Source organism: Camelina sativa, chromosome 20 (genome assembly GCF_030686135.1).
Source record: "Camelina sativa cultivar CO46 ecotype springtype chromosome 20, ASM3068613v1".
Classification (NCBI taxonomy): Eukaryota; Viridiplantae; Streptophyta; class Magnoliopsida; order Brassicales; family Brassicaceae; genus Camelina; species Camelina sativa.
The window spans coordinates 10,899,789-10,917,783 of NC_141899.1; the positions used below are offsets into that span (position 1 = coordinate 10,899,789).

At 44.8% G+C, this 17,995-nt stretch overlaps 3 protein-coding genes across 3 annotated transcripts; 2 read left to right on the top strand and 1 right to left on the bottom strand.

The window, feature by feature from the left end:
- The first annotated feature begins 1,428 nt into the window (after positions 1-1,428).
- LOC147918703 (uncharacterized) lies at positions 1,429-3,355 on the top strand. The gene is made up of 4 exons (XM_087503651.1): positions 1,429-1,872; positions 2,328-2,424; positions 2,499-2,791; positions 2,978-3,355. The coding sequence occupies exons 1-4, from the start codon at positions 1,429-1,431 to the stop codon at positions 3,353-3,355; spliced, it is 1,212 nt and encodes a 403-aa protein (XP_087359777.1).
- Positions 3,356-4,340: 985 nt separating this feature from the next.
- LOC147918704 (uncharacterized) lies at positions 4,341-4,652 on the top strand. The gene has a single exon (XM_087503652.1). The coding sequence runs from the start codon at positions 4,341-4,343 to the stop codon at positions 4,650-4,652; it is 312 nt and encodes a 103-aa protein (XP_087359778.1).
- An 8,931-nt stretch (positions 4,653-13,583) lies between these two features.
- On the bottom strand, positions 13,584-14,766 carry LOC147918705 (uncharacterized). Its single transcript, XM_087503653.1, has 3 exons — positions 14,756-14,766; positions 14,139-14,197; positions 13,584-13,996 (listed from the first exon to the last, which is right to left on the bottom strand). The coding sequence occupies exons 1-3, from the start codon at positions 14,764-14,766 to the stop codon at positions 13,584-13,586; spliced, it is 483 nt and encodes a 160-aa protein (XP_087359779.1).
- Between the last annotated feature and the right edge of the window lie 3,229 nt (positions 14,767-17,995).

Below are 17,995 nucleotides of genomic sequence, written 5' to 3' on the forward strand. Positions count from 1 at the left end.
TTAACTCAGCATCGAGACGAATCGCTTTGGTCCTTCATTGGACGGTTTAAACAAGTTGTCGTCAACGTCTCAATTCCGGACGCTGCTGCTATCGTTGCACTCAGAAACGCGCTTTGGTATGACTCTCGGTTCAAAGAAGAGTTGTCTTTAACACACGTGGAAACTATAGCCGATGCGCTACTCCGAGCTGCAAAACACATCGAGCTCGAAGAAGAGAAAGTTGTTAACGCAAAGAAGCATTCCGCGGAAACAAGTGTTATAACCAAACAGTCTGCAGCCGTAGCTCTAAAGGTCGAACATGTTGAACCGCGGCAACATTTCACCAGAAACCAAGACCGAACTCGTCAAACCTTTGCGATCGGCGAAAACAAGTACATCCGAAAAGGAAAGAGGTGAGAGTAGCGCGACTCCGTATTGCGACTACCACCAGAGCACCACCGATACAACCGAAGAATGTCATTACCTCCAGAAGGTCTTGATGGAACGGTACAAGAAAGGAACAATAGACGTCGAGCCTGACAGAAGCAAGACAGTCCGACCTGGACAAAACGACGCCAAACGCACCGAAAACATCGCTCGCAAATTCGTCAAGGACTCCAAGATACTCGCCGACCAAAGTGAAGACGAGATGGAGGATCAAAATGATAATAGTCATGAAAAGCGACCACACACAGATCGCAAGCCTGATCAACGCCCTCCGACGATAAGACGAATAAACATGATAATTGGCGGACTAGCTGGATGCAATGATTCGGTCAGATCGATCAGGGATTACACCAAGAAAGCCGAAATGAAGAAATCCTGGGCAGCAAAGATCGACTCTGACAGCATGCCAATTTCTTTCGACAGCAGCGACCTTGAGGGTTTGGATTTGCCGCACAACGATCCACTGGTCGTCGAGCTCCTAATCAGCGAAAACGAAGTAACAAGAATACTGGTCGACACTAGAAGCTCAGTCAATGTCATTTTCAGAGACGTCCTGGCAAAGATGGAGGTCGGCGAAAGTGACATCATGCCAGAATGCCACTCTCTAACCGGCTTTGATGGAGATCATCTTATGTCAGTCGGCACTATCACTCTGCCAATTTTCGTGGGGGAAATAGCTAGATACTTCAGGTTCGCAGTTATTGACAAACCAACGATTTATAACGTTATCCTTGGCACCCCATGGCTCCACAAGATGAAAGCAGTTCCGTCGTCAAATTCCCGACCTCAAAAGGAGTATACACGCTGTGTGGTAACCAGCAAAGCGCAAGGGCCTGCTTCTTGATCGAGCATAAGATTCGTACCGGAAAGAAGTTATAGCAATCAAAGCAACGGGTCGGCAACGACAACACGTCGCCAACAGACGGAAAGCCGACCCCTGTCCAGCAGGGCGTTGCCGCAGTAGAGGAAGTAAATCTTGATGAGAATGATAAAAAACGATGCATGAATATCGGCACGGACATAACTTCAGCTATGCGCAACGAGTTAATACTTTTCCTCAAAACCAACATCTCGACGTTTGCATGGGGGGTGACCGATAAGAAAGGGATTGATCCAAGCGTCAAAACTCACGAACTCAATGCCGACCCAACACATAAGCCGGTCAAACAAAAGCGACGCAAGTTAGGTCCTGAACGATCACAAGCAGTAAATGACAAAGTTGAAAAGCTCCTCGGTGCCGGGTCAATCATGGAAGTAAAGTATCCCGAGTATCTAGCTAACCCGGTAGTCGTCAAAAAGAAAAACGGTAAATGGCGAGTTTGTATAGACTTAACCGACCTGAACAAAGCCTGCCCAAAGGATAGTTTCCCACTACCAAGGATCGATCAACTCGTCGAAGCAACTGCAGGCAAACAAGCTGTTAACCTTTATGGACGCCTTCTCCGGGTACAATCAGATTCTAATGCACAAGGACGACCAAGAAAAAACATCGTTCATCACAGATAGGGGGACCTATTGTTATAAGGTCATGCCCTTCGGACTAAAAAATGAAGGAGCGACGTATAAGCGACTAGTCAATAAGTTGTTCGCTGAGGACTCGGCCAGACTATGGAAGTTTATATAGACAACATGCTCGTCAAATCACAGCATGCGAAGGATCACATTACCCATCTGTGACAATGCTTTGATACCTTGAACAAATATGGAATGAAGCTGAACTCGGCCAAATGCACGTTCGGAGTCAAGTCCGGAGAGTTCCTCGGATACCTAGTATCTAGGCGAGGCATCGAGGCAAACCCAAAGCAAATCAAAGCGATCATCAACTTACCATTGCCAAAAAATGCCAGGGAAGTACATCGATTAACTGGACGAATTGCCGCTTTGAATCGTTTTATATCCAGATCAACCGACAAACACCTACATTCTACCAGCTCCTAAAAACCAAAGGGAAGTTCAAATGGACCGAAGCCTGTCACAGCGCGTTCAAGGAGTTGAAGAGTTATTTATCGACCCCCCCCCCCCGATCTTAGCAAAGCCAGAGCTCGGCGAAATCCTGTTTCTTTATATCGCAGTCTCCGAATCAGCAGTCAGCGGTGTACTCGTTAAAGACGATCGAGGAGAGCAACGACCCATCTTTTACGTAAGCAAGTCCCTTGATGACGCAGAAACCCGTTACCCAACAGTCGTCACATCCGCAAGAAAGCTCCGACCTTATTTTCAATTGCACACCATCGCCGTCTTGTCTAATCAGCCATTACGATCTATACTGCACAGTCCGAACCAGTCCGGTCGATTAACAAAGTGGGCAATCGAACTCAACGAGTATGATATCGAGTATTTGACTCGTCCAGCCGCTAAGTCTCAAGTATTAGCCGACTTTCTAATCGAATTACCATTGGGAGAAGCCGAGCCAACACCCACCAATCCGTCGGATGACCGATGGACCCTACACGTGGACGGAGCATCCTCCCATCTCGGGTCCGGGTTAGAAATTTGACTAACTTCCCCAACCAGAGAAATTTTGGGACAATCTTTCCATCTCCAATTTCAGGCAACTAACAACGTCGCCGAGTACGAGGCACTGATCGCTGGGCTCAGACTTGCCAATGGAATGCAAATCAAGCGGATTCAAACTTTCTGCGATTCTCAACTCGTCGCCAACCAGTCCAGCGGTGAGTACGATACCAAGAGCGAACCTATGGCTGCCTACCTTGACGTCGTCAGGATCTTGTCCAAACATTTTGACGAGTTCGAGCTCATCAAAATCCCTAGAGGAGATATCGCCCCAGCCGATGCTTTAGCAGCACTCGCCTCAACATCAGATCCGGATCTTCGACGAATCATCCCGGTCGAAAGCATCGATACGCCAAGCATAGGAAAAACGCATGCCGAAACATGCCTCGCTCTTAACCAGCCGAATGGAATCTGAACCACCTATCGAACGATGACGTCGCGCCGACAATGCGAACCTCCCTTAGAAAACGACAAGACAGATTGGCGAGTTAAAATCCACGCATACCTCGCCGAAGGGGATGTACCAACGGACAAATGGACCAAACGACGACTGAAGGCGAAATCTGCCCACTAAACCCTGATGAAAGACCATCTACTTTGGTGGACGGCGTCAGGAACCCTTTTGCTATGCATACACGGCGACGACATAGAGCAAGTCATGATGGAGACTCACGAAGGAGCTGGAGGCAACCACTCGGGCGGCCGGGCCCTGGCACTACGAATCAAAAAGCATGGTCATTACTGGCCAACAATGATATCCGATTGTCGTCGCTAAATGCGAAAAATGCCAGCGACATGCCCCCATTATTCATCAGCCAACCGAGCTCTTGCGAGCTCGCGTAGCACCTTACCCTTTTATGCGTTGGGCAATGGACATCATCGGCTCATTGTCGACTTCCAGACAAAAACGATATATACTCGTCCTCACCGATTATTTCACCAAATGGGTCGAAGCCGAGTCTTACGCCAACATCAAAGCTAGGGATGTCTAGCTCTTCGTTTAGAAATATATAATTTGTCGCCACGGCCTCCCATACGAAATAATTACCGATAATGGGTCGCAGTTTATCTCCCTGCAATTCGAGAGTTTCTGCGCAAGATGGCGAATCAAGTTGAAAAAATAAATGCCGAGGTATCCACAAGGAAACGGACAGGCCGAGGCAACGAATAAGACTATACTCGACGGGTTAAAGAAAAGGCTGGATGCCAAGAAGGGTGCTTGGGCCGACGAACTCGACGGAGTGCTCTGGTCCTACCGAACAACCCCGAGGACGTCAACCAACCAAACCCCGTTTTCCCTAGCCTACAGAATGGAGGCAATGGCGCCCGCTAAAGTCAGCAGTACGAGTCTCCGACGAACAATGCTCGTCCAAGACACCGCGCTCAACAATTAGATGCTTATGGATAGACTCGACGAGTTGGAAGAGGAACGAGATAAGGCACTTCTGCAAATCCAGAACTATCAGCTTGCCGCAGCAAAATACTACAACAAGAAAGTCTACAATCGGCATTTCGACGAGGGAGATCTCGTCCTCCGTAAGGTCAGGGAAAATACTGCTGAGCCAAACGCCGGAAAAATGGGAGCCAATTGGGAAGGCCCATACCAAGTATCCAAGGTCGTCCATCCCGGCGTGTACGAGCTTTTGACAATGAGCTGCGAACCAGTGCCAAGGTCTTGGAATTCGATGCATCTAAAGCGCTACTACTACTAAAAAAAAAAAAAAAAACCGAGCTCGGCTATGTTCAGCTCGTTTTTTCTATAGTTTGAACAACCATGTAATGTGAACTACAAGCGGCTTGATCCCTCCTGATCAGGGGGTACGTAGGCAGTCCCGTCTTACGGGACACAGCTGCCAATAATATAAATTTTCTTTTCTCATAAGAATGAGTCGTCCCTACTCACAAACTATTTATCATTATCCTGGCCCGGTAATGACTCAACGTTCCGACGTATTGTTTAAGCCGAGTCGCAACTCGTACAAAAGGATAAACCGACTATTACGTATTGCCCCTGGTTATACAAAGCCGAGTCGTAACTCGCACAAACGGATAAGCTGACTATTACGAGTCGCACCTAATTATATATATAAAAAAAGAAAGCCGAGTCTCAACTCGCACAAAAGAACAGGTCGCCCATCATGAATCATAGTAGATCATACAAGGTACTATAAAGTAATAAAAAAAAATGAAACTTTATTAAAGACAGCAACAATAGTCTGATACCAGTGTCAACCCCATTACGGCACATAAAAAAAAACAACAACATTCAATAAAGCTGTTTTCGACGAACACCATACAACCTAATCATTCAATCCCTAGGTCGTCATCGGAACGTTCGCGCCTCCTGCAACCATCTCCTCGAGGTACGCGCAGATTTCTTCCGCACGGTTACTTTCACAGAAGTAGTGCCTCGTACTCTCCAGTTGCGTAATATAACGACATAGCACGTCGATACAAACTCGGCAAGCATCAATATCTGCAAGACCATTGAACGACCTTCGACCGATAACCTCCATGTCGCCCGGCTCAAGGTCGGGTATTACCACCTCTGCGAACAACGCCTCACGACGAGAGCGTTCGTCCAGCAATTGGCCCCATCTCCACCGCGGGACATAGAGCCCTTCGTCAATCAAAATCTTGAGGCACTCTACCAGCCCGTCAGTACGGTAGAAGAGGAAATAACGCTTGAACGAACGACGGATGGCAACGATGTAGGCCCTCAGCCGTTGAATGCGTGCGTGATAATAATCAAGTTTCCAACAAATCACCTCGTCAGACCTCATGGCAAGTCGTTCCCGCGCTCTTTGCAACCGCGCCGACCTTGTCGCTACTAGCATCGGAGTGGACAGAGAAGATCATTTATACAATCCAAAAGGCACAGTTTCCAAAAAAAAAGGGGGAAGGGCAACCAATTAATGTCAACGAAGTCCAATGCAAATAAGTATCGAAAGTTAATAGGGCACCAACCCCGAAAATAACAAAAAAAAGAGTCGAAACAACAAAGGGAGAGCCGACCTCCGAACACGGCAGTAGGATAAGAACAGGGAGAGCCGACCTCCCGAACACGGCAACAGAGATAATTTAGGAACTTCTCAAATTAACCCGACAACAGGAGAGCTTTTGGCTCGTCCTTGGGCAGAAATTTGCTCATCCTGTTGAAAAGGCTGATCATCCTGTTGTCCTCCCTGAACGACGACCTGCCCATCCTCAACCTCAACAGAATCGTCGACCAGCACGTTTTGCTCCCCCTCCTGACCGGTGACATCGTGACCTTGCATCTCCACTTGCTCAGTACCCACGTTTTTTGCCACTAAGGCATCCTCCTCATCATCAGTACCTTCTTCCTCGTTGCTGGATTCCCCTTCCTCGCACTCATGACGAGTCTCCTCAAAATCAGGCGACCTGCTTCATTCTAGTGTTGGGAGGGGCGGCTCGAAGTGCGAGGACATATCAAAGTCACGCGCCACAATGTCAGGAACATCGATTTTTTCAACCTCCTGTCTAAGCTGGACAGCAACAGCCTCGGCCCTTTCAATAACTCTGTCAGTCAAGAGGGAAATCTGACCATCTGCAACGAGTATTTCCAGCATACGTACATCCCCGATGGCCTGATTCTAGAAACTTCGGACGGGCAGCTTCGAAGGCGTCGGCATATCTCTTGTGCTTCGACAACAACCTCTGAGCACGACCAACGAGATGGCGGTAAGCACAAACTTTAACATAATGCCCATAATCCTCTCGACAATCCTGCAGCCTCCTCGTCTCGGACTCCAACTTCGCATTCAGCTCGTCACGCGCATCTTCCGCAAGTTTCAGCTTGGAAAGAAGATTGCCTTTCTCGGCCATCAACCCGCTATACCCACGTTCGAACTTCTCATTCTGCTCTTTCAGCTTTCTGTTCGAGCCCGTGGCCGTCGCTAGTTGATCCGTGAGCCACTTGACCTTCTCAGCGGATGGATCAGGACGTTTGGCAGCAGCGGCTTCTAAATCGTGAATGTCGCGCTCATATCGGGAAACCGCCCGGTTGATCCTCGCAATCAGCTGTAGAATGATGAACGTTAAAACGGATCACAAGGACGACCAACGTAGTAGGAGGAGTGGAAAGCGGAGTTGACGACGTCCCAGTAGGTCAGCAAAGCCGAGAGGACATGTCTGGAATTTCCAAATTAAGACGTCCTATTACTGCCGAATAACTTCAACGTCTTAAAAAAAAAAAAAAAAAAAAAGAGAAAGGGGAACTCTGATGTGATCACAGGACGCGACCTCGGCCAAGAAGACCAAGACACGCCGGACGCGACCGAGACGCCTGACCAAGACGCATCGGACGCGACCAGGGCAACCTCTTCAGACGCGGCCAAGGCTCCAACAATCCTTCCTGGAGCCACCACACGTTCCAAGAGCTTAGAAAAGGCGGCGAAGCAGCGGCTCAACCTATTTGTCCGAACATTCTTCAAACGCCAGCCACCCCATGAAGACTCCGAAGGCTCAGTCCGCTTAGTCTTCACTCTTACCCAAGAGTGAAGATGGTTAAGTCGTTTAGCTAGGAAGTGTACTCTTTTTCCTCACTCCGGGTTTGTCCCAATGCGTTTACCGGAGAAGGTTTTAACGAGGCATGGAGCTAAATGCAAAACGCCTAAAGGCTAAGTTGCTTCACGCGCAAGGCCAAGGCGGTTATCTCTCTTTCCCTCTTATTTTTGGTTTAATTTTCAACTTGAGAATATTCTCTTTTGATCCTTATGTTTGTGAACGTTGGAGAGTGTTTGTGGCTAAGCGTGTTAGTCAAAAGGTGGCGATGTGTTCTCTTTGTAAAAGGGACACGTCAAAAGGACGATATGCGGATCAAGATGAATCCGCGTGTCCTTAAGCTCCTATCTAGACCTAGCTATTTAAACCCTCCTTAAGCCCTTGTTCCTCCTTAGACTTGTATAAAAATAAAACTTTTCTTCAAGAGAGATTCTTGAAACTTGTCTCACTCTTCTCTTTCTTCAATCCGGGATTGAACCTAGAGAAAATCCTAACAAGCCTCGAATCGGGTTCGACCTTGTTAGAGACCGTATCAAGAGGAGAGCCAAACCTCTTGTGTCGTCTCTCGATCCACTCGTAATTTCCCCTCACTTTGCTTCCCATCTTTCCCCTTCGCAACCTCGAGTCCTCTGCCATAAGTTCTCGAGTTCTGTACTAAATCATCTCAACTCGCCCCCACCAACGGTTCCACCGCAACCATTCGTTTGTTCGTTCCGCACCCGTACTATCCGATCGATCCGTTCGTGGCTTCTAGACGTATCTCCTAAACGGCTTGTTTGAATCCAGTCAAACTATGTTTCCCTCGTTCGTTTCTTCCCTAGATCCGAAGCCCAGAATCTGTGCCGAGGAAAGTTCTACCGTTCGAAACTTGGCCGAGAGCTCAAGCCGCAACCGTACCGCGTCCGTGCCGTGACCGCGTCCTCAGGTCACATCAAACTCTATCACCCGTAACTCGTTCAGACACTTACTCGTCGACTTTGAATTTTTCGTCCTTGACGATGAGGTGTTTCTCACAGCTGTCTTCCTCTTCGATCGAGTCGTACCCGGCCAAACGTAAGGACCTGTTGACTTGATCTTATCAACCTCAGCAGCGAAAGCAGCAGGGTAAGGGAGTAGACACCTCGGCACAGAAACTACAAAATAGCGAGAGGGAGTTAGTCATGAAAGTAAAAGAAAGAAGCACAAGAAGTTACAAAGCAAGTCGGCTACCGGGTGAAAGATTCCACCCAGAGTATAAGGGAATTGAAGGATCTTCGAGGATCCCCCGAACCACTCGCACATAGAAGTATGACCCGATCCAGTTGTAGGTTTTTCCCTTTGTCCCCTCGACGAGCACTGGCCTCCTTGAACCAACATAGTAGGTCCCAAGAGTTTTATTCTGATTTATAGCAATAAACCGGGTGAGTTCCTCAAAATGTTCGACTGAAAGTGCGATTCCCACCGAATCGGCTAAAATAGAAATGCCAACTGCGTTCCGAAAGGTCGCCATCGCGAATTGAGATATCGCCATTTTACGGTTGGCGAAGTACGACATAAGGAAAACAGGAAGAGGAAATTTGATCGTGCACTCAGAAAACAGTTTCTTTGAGAGACATATATAACCATCTAGGACATCCCAAGGGCGCTGACTCGGAGACGGAATAATGACAGGGTGGAGAGGAGAAGAAAGTCCGCCAAGCTTCAATGCATCTATAGCCGAATCAAGCTTAAGGGACGTCTGGGGAACAAACGATAAAATATGCCTCCTAGCCCCAGCGACGTGTGGGATAATCGGCAACGATCCCCGAATAACTATGCAATCCTCGGGAATGCAAGACTCGTCCAGATCCTCGGGAATGCAAGACTCGTCCAAATCCTCGTCGATTAAGGAGGGGATCTTGCAAGGGAGTTGAGACGAACTCGTCGTCGCTGCGCCAGAAAAAGCCCGACGCTGGAGCTCGACAATAAGAGAAGAATCAGAGGATGAGTCAGATCGAGGACTCGGTAATGATCTCTGAGTATCGCGGTACGGTCTGTCGCCGCCTTCAGAATCCGACGAGGTCGCTCGACGAAGATGACTTTCGGCAGAGTCGGAAGAGATGGATCCGGGGGACGCCATCAAAGATGAATAAACAAAAACAAAAAAGCGAAAATAGATGACTTAAAAGAAGAAGAGGAGGGATACCAGAAGAATCGAGAGCAGAAGATGACTCGTAGACAAGGTAGGAGAAATAAAGAGAAGAAGGCAATATTTATAGGAAGAGGCGGAAGATTCTAGAGGCGCAATCATTACAGCATGCGTTCGAACGACGGTACGACTTCCGGAACTCACGCGCACCACAACCGTACAACGTGATTTGACCTAAGACCTCGAAAAAGGAAAGAACTCACGCGCGACCTTTCACTTCCTCTAATCTCGTCCATAGTCCGACGGTCCCACAAACAGTCCTTCGCCTAAAGACTACAAACTAGAGACGAGAGGGGGGGGACTACTGTTAGGGGTAGATCCTCACCCTAACAAGAAGCCCGGCCCAGGGAAAAGTCCACAATAACTCTCCTAAGGAGGAGGGGTATTTTGGTCTTTTTGGAGGGACGAACTGACATGATTCCCTATAAAGGGTAGGCGTACGGCCTTCAAAGCGAGGATCGCGGAAAAGGCAAGAGAATTCGTCTAGCAAGTACAAGGTTTCAACCCGTCCAGCAAGAGTCGACGAGCTAGCAGCTCGTCCTTTATTCTCGTCTATTCTTGTAACTCGTCTAGGTTGTGTTGTAACCCGTCTTTTGTGCCTCGGCACCGATTGAATAGAAGAGAACTTCGACCTCCTTTTTACCGAACTAAAATACTCTAATCGTAACTGATTTGGGCATCAACAATCAGGCTCGAAGGCTAAGGGAACTTGTGGGGAAATGATACCATTCGGGGAAAGACGAGCTTACAATCACCAGTGAGAGGTATATAACTATAAATCTTAAGCTTTTTTTTCACGAGACAAGAATGTTGTTGAATTATGAAATGTTTTTGTGTCCTGTCACAGGTTTGAACACCGAGAGGAAAACAGGAAAGACTGCTTGAGAACTCTTTACGGTTTGATAGAGGAATCTGCGAAAGCAAACAAGATTGCTGAGGACATAAGAACATCATATGTAAAACAGAGACTCCAAGCCAATCCAGCTTTTATGCAGAAACTACAAGCGAAGATGATAAGGTCTAAAGAATCAGATGCCATCAACGCCTGAAAAAACCTTTTCCCGTGAGCGCCTTTCTTCTTGTCTCACCAGATAATCTATAGGATCGTCTCTTTTTTGGCAATCAATTGATCCAGTACGGTTTCGGATCCATGAAGAATCTTTGATGGTAGCTCCTGTTTTAAAGGGTATTATTCAATGAAGGTTTTTAATGGATTTAAAGTATTAGTAGATTTAGGAGTCCAATGATTTTGTAAATGAATTGAACGTGGATTTGAATATCATTAGTGGATTTGAAAAGCAGTCAAAGAACAGATGTGATAGAGATTCTAGTGGAGCTTGACAAAACACACAAGATGGAGTCACACCCCCGTTCCAGTGTGCCATTCTATCTCCCGTGGATAAACTGTTATGAGCAGCAAGCCAAAGGATGAAAGAAAACTTTGGTGTAGCTCCATGGAACCAGATTGTTTTATGCCACTGTTTCACTTGCCCCACTTGCCGGATTAGCTGCCAAGTTTCCTTCGACGAGAATGATGGTCTGTATTTACCATTTTTGTTCCTCCACTTTGCCACATCATCTTTTGCACTAGGTCCCCTGCGTCTCACTTTCTCCAGTCCCGTAGTTGTGGTTTCCTTTATTGACCAAAACGAGCCATTGTGAATGAGTTGTCTTTGAATCCAGCTTACCCACAATGAGTTCTTCTTCGACACAACACGCCATATGAGCTTGAAGCAGCTCACTTTATTAACCTCATGAATCGATTGTACACCCAGCCACCCTTCCTCCTTTGGTTTACAAACGTCAGACCAACATATCTTTGCTTTTCGAGGATTAAGGTCAGGTCCCGACCAAAGGAACGCCGAGCAGAGATTTTCAATCTCCTTTACACAAGCACTTGGTAGCCAATTTTCTTCTAGTTTATCCAATCAAATTCAGCAGGCAGCAGCTCCTTTAGCGTTCCTCTATCTCGCGTAATCTGTCCATTGGTAATTTTTTTAAAAAAAACATGAAGAAACAAACTGATGAAACAAGAAAGAGATAAACCTGAGAAAGTCTCTTAATCAATATAACGACGATACTAGCAGCTGTTGGAAGGGATGCAGACAATAGGATTTATCCTATTGCTTGGGCAATAGTCAGAGTTGAGGACAATGAGTCATGGTCTTGGTTTGTTGATAAGCTGAAGAATGATTTGGATTTGGGAGTTGGTGATGGATTGACTGTTATGTCAGACAAGCAGAAGGGGTTAATCAATGCAGTTGGGGATTTGCTTCCAAATGCAGAGCATAGGCATTGTGCTCGACACATATATGCCAATTGGAAGAAGGTTTATGGTGACTACACACATGAGAGCTTTTTCTGGGCCATCACATACAGTTCAACAGTAGGGGATTTCACTTATAATATGGAAGCTTTGAAAGTATATGATCCACCTGCAGCTGAGGATTTGATGAAAATAGAACCGAGGACATGGTGCAGGGCTTTTTTCAGTTACCATTCTAGCTGTGAGGATGTTTGCAACAATCTCTCGGAGAGTTTCAACCGAACAATCAAGGACGCCAAGAAGTTACCGGTTATTAATATGCTTGAGGAAGTCAGGAGAATATCCATGAAGCGCATAACTAAGCTGTCCGGTAAGACGATGAAATGTATTATGCGGTTTCCTCCAAAAATTATGGAGATACTTGAAGCCAACCGCAAGTCAGCTAAGTTTTGCTCAGTCCTCAAAAGTGGTGAGACCAAGTATGAGGTGTTAGAGGGTTCTGGTAGCTTCTGTGTCAACCTCCTTCAGAGAGAATGTGCTTGCAACCAGTGGAAGCTCACATGCATACCTTGTCCACATGCGATCTATGTCATCACAGAACACAATCGTGACCCAGAAGAGTAAGTAACTTTGAACTTCTTCTTTATGTTTAACTACGAATATTGTCAAAAGATGTGATTATCGACTAATGTAATGTTTTATGTGTAGCTATGTTGATAGACATTTACAAACAGATGTCTGGCAAGATACATATAAGGAGAACACTGAACCTGTAAATGGTGAAAGGTTGTGGCAGAGAACGGGCAAAGGACCAATTGAAGTGCCTGATAAGAGGAAAAAACGAGGACGCCCAAAGAAGTTTAATAGGATAAAGGAGCCAGGTGAATCATCAACTAATCCAACTAAGCTTACAAGAGAAGGTAAAACTGTGACTTGTAGCAACTGTAAACAAATGGGTCACAATAAGGGAACCTGCAAACAACAAACAGTCCACTTACCTCCTCCACGCAAAAGGGGCAGACCACGAAAAAGTCTGGTATGTAATCTGACTAAGATGTGAATGAATGATGATAGCTTGATTTATTATAAGAATGTGATATCATGGTTGTTATAGGATAATGATGATCCTTGGAGCATCCACAATGCACCAAAGAGGTGGAAGCCTGCTCAAAGCCAATCGACACCACCTGTTACACGAAGTCAATCTGCACAAAACCAAGAAGTTCCGCAGCATTCAAGTTCAAGTGCTCCACCAGCAACAAAAAGAGTGGTACAGGACGTGCACGTGGTCGTCCTCCAGGACGTGGAAATGGTTGTGGCAAGGCGAAAGGCAAAGGTCGTGGCAAGGGTGGCAAGGACGACGATGCTCCAAAACTGCCGGTCTTTTTTATGTCTCCTTGGTCTGATAAGGTGTTTGATGTTTGGCGGCCTGAGAAAAAGTCAGATTAATCTATCTATGTTTTAAACTCACTTGTAGGATGATTTCAGGTTGGATGTTGTCTTTGTTTTCGTAGGATCCTGTTTTTTTTTTTGGTGCTAGGATCCTGCTTTCGTTCAAACTAACGGCAATGAATGACATTACAAGTTTTTGGATTTGATTTTTTTTGGATTTCATTGATAAGATTAGAGTTACAAACACACAAATGTAAACTGAAAACAACAACAACGAAACCTTCCCAACATAACCTACTTCCCCATTGCAAGAATCATCCCAATTACAACAATGAAACCGACCCAAGACAGCAAGATGAACTGTCGAAGCATGTTTTCCCTCTCAATAGCTGCCATTACTGAATTTTCAAGCTTCTTCTTCTCTTCATCCTCTGTCGAACCACTCACCCTTTCTTCATTCATTGCCCTAAGAGTTTCTTTCAGCTGCTTGATCTCATCTCTAGCCTCTAGTAGGCTCGCCTTCTGCCACCCATATGGTGAGTGTTCATCTGCCCACCTAAAGAATCCATGAACAACACATTTATAGAATCTTCTACCCGGATTGTCATTGGTCCATGACTTTGCAACAATCGTAACTCTACCACACGTGCTACAAAGAGGACCCCAGCTCTTGCTCGAATTCGCATCAGACCCTGAACCTTGGCTCACTATTCTTTCAAACCAAATTTGATTTTGTGATTTTTTAAGCTTCTAGGGTTCTTAGACTTGTGAAATTGATTTGGGGAAGAAGAAGAGGGCAACAATGTCCTTTAGTTGCCTCTTATTAAGCACGTGGGTTAATCTTTTAACCATGGTTTACGATTCCGTTATTAGATTTAACAGGCGTTAAGGCGTAAGCATCGATCTTCCTTCAGAAATTAAACCATAATTTTTAAGGACAATGAAAATTAAACCAAGTATTAATCTTCCAATTTAATAACTACAGGTATTAAACTTCCAGAAAAAATAGATGGCGTATTTTTCGGGTATTTTCCCTCATATTTGTTTGAAATCTTATTATTAAAATATAGGTAGTGGTAGATGTTATTTATCCGTTTTAATTTTCTAGTTTGTGAATATGGGCCGCATGGCCCGGCCCAATGATATAGGTAAACGATTAGATTTGAAAATAACGGTTAAGATGTAGTTTACTTGAACGGTCAGGATTAAATTTAAAGATTCAAAATAAGAAAACTGGTCAATAGGATCCGCGTGTTTATCCGTTTAGGGAATGTGAAATTTTGTCATTACCTTTTAATTAAATCAATTATTTATTAATAAATCCAATGATATACCCTTGTAATTTCTTACAAAACAAAGGTTTATTGATTAAACGACTTTACAAATAATAGTATGGATGCAAAAAAATTATATAAAAAAGGGTTGTCTTTTTTTTTGTCAACAATATATATAACTGCCAAAGTAACCATACTATCATCTTTTTTACCAAAAGATATAAAACTGTTTGATTTAATATGTGCCTAATTTTTTTTCTTTTTTTTTGGTCAAGAGATAATAAGTGCCTAACTTTCTAACAACAATACTATATCCCATATATATATACTAGATATTTACCCGTGGTAATAACTATATATGTAACTAATGTTTAATTTATACTTTTTAAATGTACAACCTTACAAATATAAATATTTAAGTTAGTATAGAAATTAGAAAGTATTTTGTTAGTAGTATAGAATTCCTACGTGTACTAAAAGTAGGAATGTTATATCGATCACAAATACTTAACTATGTATGTTTTGTTCATATATTTATAGAAAAGTATATGTTATATTCATAAAATGTAAACAAACAATAAACTAATAGACCCGTGGTTCAACCAGTCCGACTAATTGATCCAGTAACCCAAAAGAATTCCGGTTCACCTTCCGGTCCGGTTTTAAAATCAATATCGTTTATTAATTGGAAACTTTATATTAATTAAATTAATTATAAACTTAATAATTAATGTTAAAGGGAGTGATTCCGATTGTTTTGGAAATTTTATTAGGATAGAAAATCTTTTTTTCAAAATCAAAACTTAATATTAATTAATTAAATAAAAATAAATTAATAATTAATGCTAATGGCATGGTTGTAAATAGTACTCAACTTCAAAATTTATTTGTTAAATGTTTAAAAAAATGTATATATATATATATATATATATATTTTTTATTAAAAATATATCCCATATTTTGACGACGTTGAAACTTCGATTGTTGGGAATAGTTCCATTCAGGTTTTCAGATCTTGGAATAAAAGGCAGATTGAAGGTACAATGCTAGATTTGTTGCTTGTCGTATCAGTAGAGTCGTTTAGCAAACAGATTGGTTTTGTTCTTGTTATGCGTATATATGAATATTAGGGACATCCTCTAATTGTTTTTTTTTTCATTAAGATGACTTGAAGAAAAAAGTTGAAACAAAGTTTAATGAGCTCGGGGATATGTGTGAAAGAGGTGAGCTTGAGCCCGAAGCAGCTTATGAGCTTTTTAAGGAATTCGAAGATGAGATGGTAGTTCAGTATGGAGATCAAATGGAAGCTGAGGGTCCTCCCCAATTTAGTGAAACGGATGCTTCCGATAGGAATACCGACTTGGATGATCCCCCCGGTAAAGGCCCAATCCTCAGGTGGCAATCGAGGATAGTTTTTGCTCCTGGAGGCGGTGCGTGGCATCCAAAGAACAGGAAAGTTAAAATGTCTGTTACAGTGAAAGAGCTCGGGCTCTCAAAGCATCAGTGTTAGGGGTAGATCCTCACCCTAACAAGAATCCCGGTCCAGAGAAAAGCCCACAATAACTCTCCTAAGGAGGAGGGGTATTTTGGTCTTTTTGGAGGGACGAACCGACAAGATTCCCTATAAAGGGTAGGCGTACGGCCTTCGAAGCGGGGATCGCAGAAAAGGCAAGAGAATTCGTCTAGCAAGTACAAGGTTTCAACCCATCCAGCAAGAGTCGACGAGCTAGCAGCTCGTCCTTTATTCTCGTCCATTCTTGTAACTCGTCTAGGTTGTGTTGTAACCCGTCTTTTGTGCCTCGGCACCGATTGAATAGAAGGGAACTTCGACCTCCTTTTTACCAAACTAAAACACTCTAATTGTAACTGATTTGGGCATCAACAATTTGGCGCGCCAGGTAGGGGGAGCCAAGACAAATTTCTCTGACAAAAATTGAAGAACGGACTTACGACGACTAGACAAGATGACAACAGCCGACAAAGAAGGAAACAAGGAAGCTGGTTCGTCAGGGGGAACGACTACTCCAGCAATGGATCAAGCGGAGCAAACAGTCCTCCCAACACCGGACGCTCCAAGGAAGGTCGTAACAGTAGAAAGCCCGGAGACATTCATCATAGCAACCAACTTAACGACCCCGACGACCACAGAACCAACGCAGGTTCCTACGCAACTCACTTTGCTCAATAGTCAGCCCGTCTCCAGCATCGACGAGCTGTTCCGCGGAATCTTAACACGTCTCTACCAACAAGAAGATGGAAACCAACGACCGGTTGGACGCGCTCACCGTAGCCCAGGTCAATTCCCAAGATGAGATCAACCATCTTCACAACGTCTGGCACAACCCGATGAATTTTCTCTCGGCAAGAGTAACGCCAGGATCGCGTACGCAAACCAGTGGACTGGAGTGTAACCCTGCCTCACACGCATTAACGAACAAAGCGGCGAAGTAGCAGGTCGGACAAACGACGCCGAACTAAGAGAGATTAGGGAAAAGATGAAAGAAATGGAAACAATATTCCATAAAGCAACGAGCAAGGCACCTGAGGTCGAACTCATGCTCGAAGCAACGCAACGACCTCCATTCTCTCGGAGACTCGCTTCAACAGCAGTAAAGCAAGCGGTCAAACCAAGGTTAGGTTACTATGACAGAACGGTCGATCCACGAGATTTTCTGCTCACCTTCGGCGTGGCCCTCGGCCCATTACAGTTCAGCTCGGCAGAATACGACGCTAGGGCCTGTCAAGTATTTGCCGAGCACCTAACGGAACCGCTTTGAGCTGGTTCTCGCGACTTCCGTCTGGATCAATCGACAATATCAAAGAGCTGATAACCGAGTTCTTGAAGCAATTCTCGGTTCTGATGGAGAATAAGAATTCCCACGCCGACTTGTACGCTTTAACTCAGCATCGAGACGAATCGCTTTGGTCCTTCATTGGACGGTTTAAACAAGTTGTCGTCAACGTCTCAATTCCGGACGCTGCTGCTATCGTTGCACTCAGAAACGCGCTTTGGTATGACTCTCGGTTCAAAGAAGAGTTGTCTTTAACACACGTGGAAACTATAGCCGATGCGCTACTCCGAGCTGCAAAACACATCGAGCTCGAAGAAGAGAAAGTTGTTAACGCAAAGAAGCATTCCGCGGAAACAAGTGTTATAACCAAACAGTCTGCAGCCGTAGCTCTAAAGGTCGAACATGTTGAACCGCGGCAACATTTCACCAGAAACCAAGACCGAACTCGTCAAACCTTTGCGATCGGCGAAAACAAGTACATCCGAAAAGGAAAGAGGTGAGAGTAGCGCGACTCCGTATTGCGACTACCACTAGAGCACCACCGATACAACCGAAGAATGTCATTACCTCCAGAAGGTCTTGATGGAACGGTACAAGAAAGGAACAATAGACGTCGAGCCTGACAGAAGCAAGACAGTCC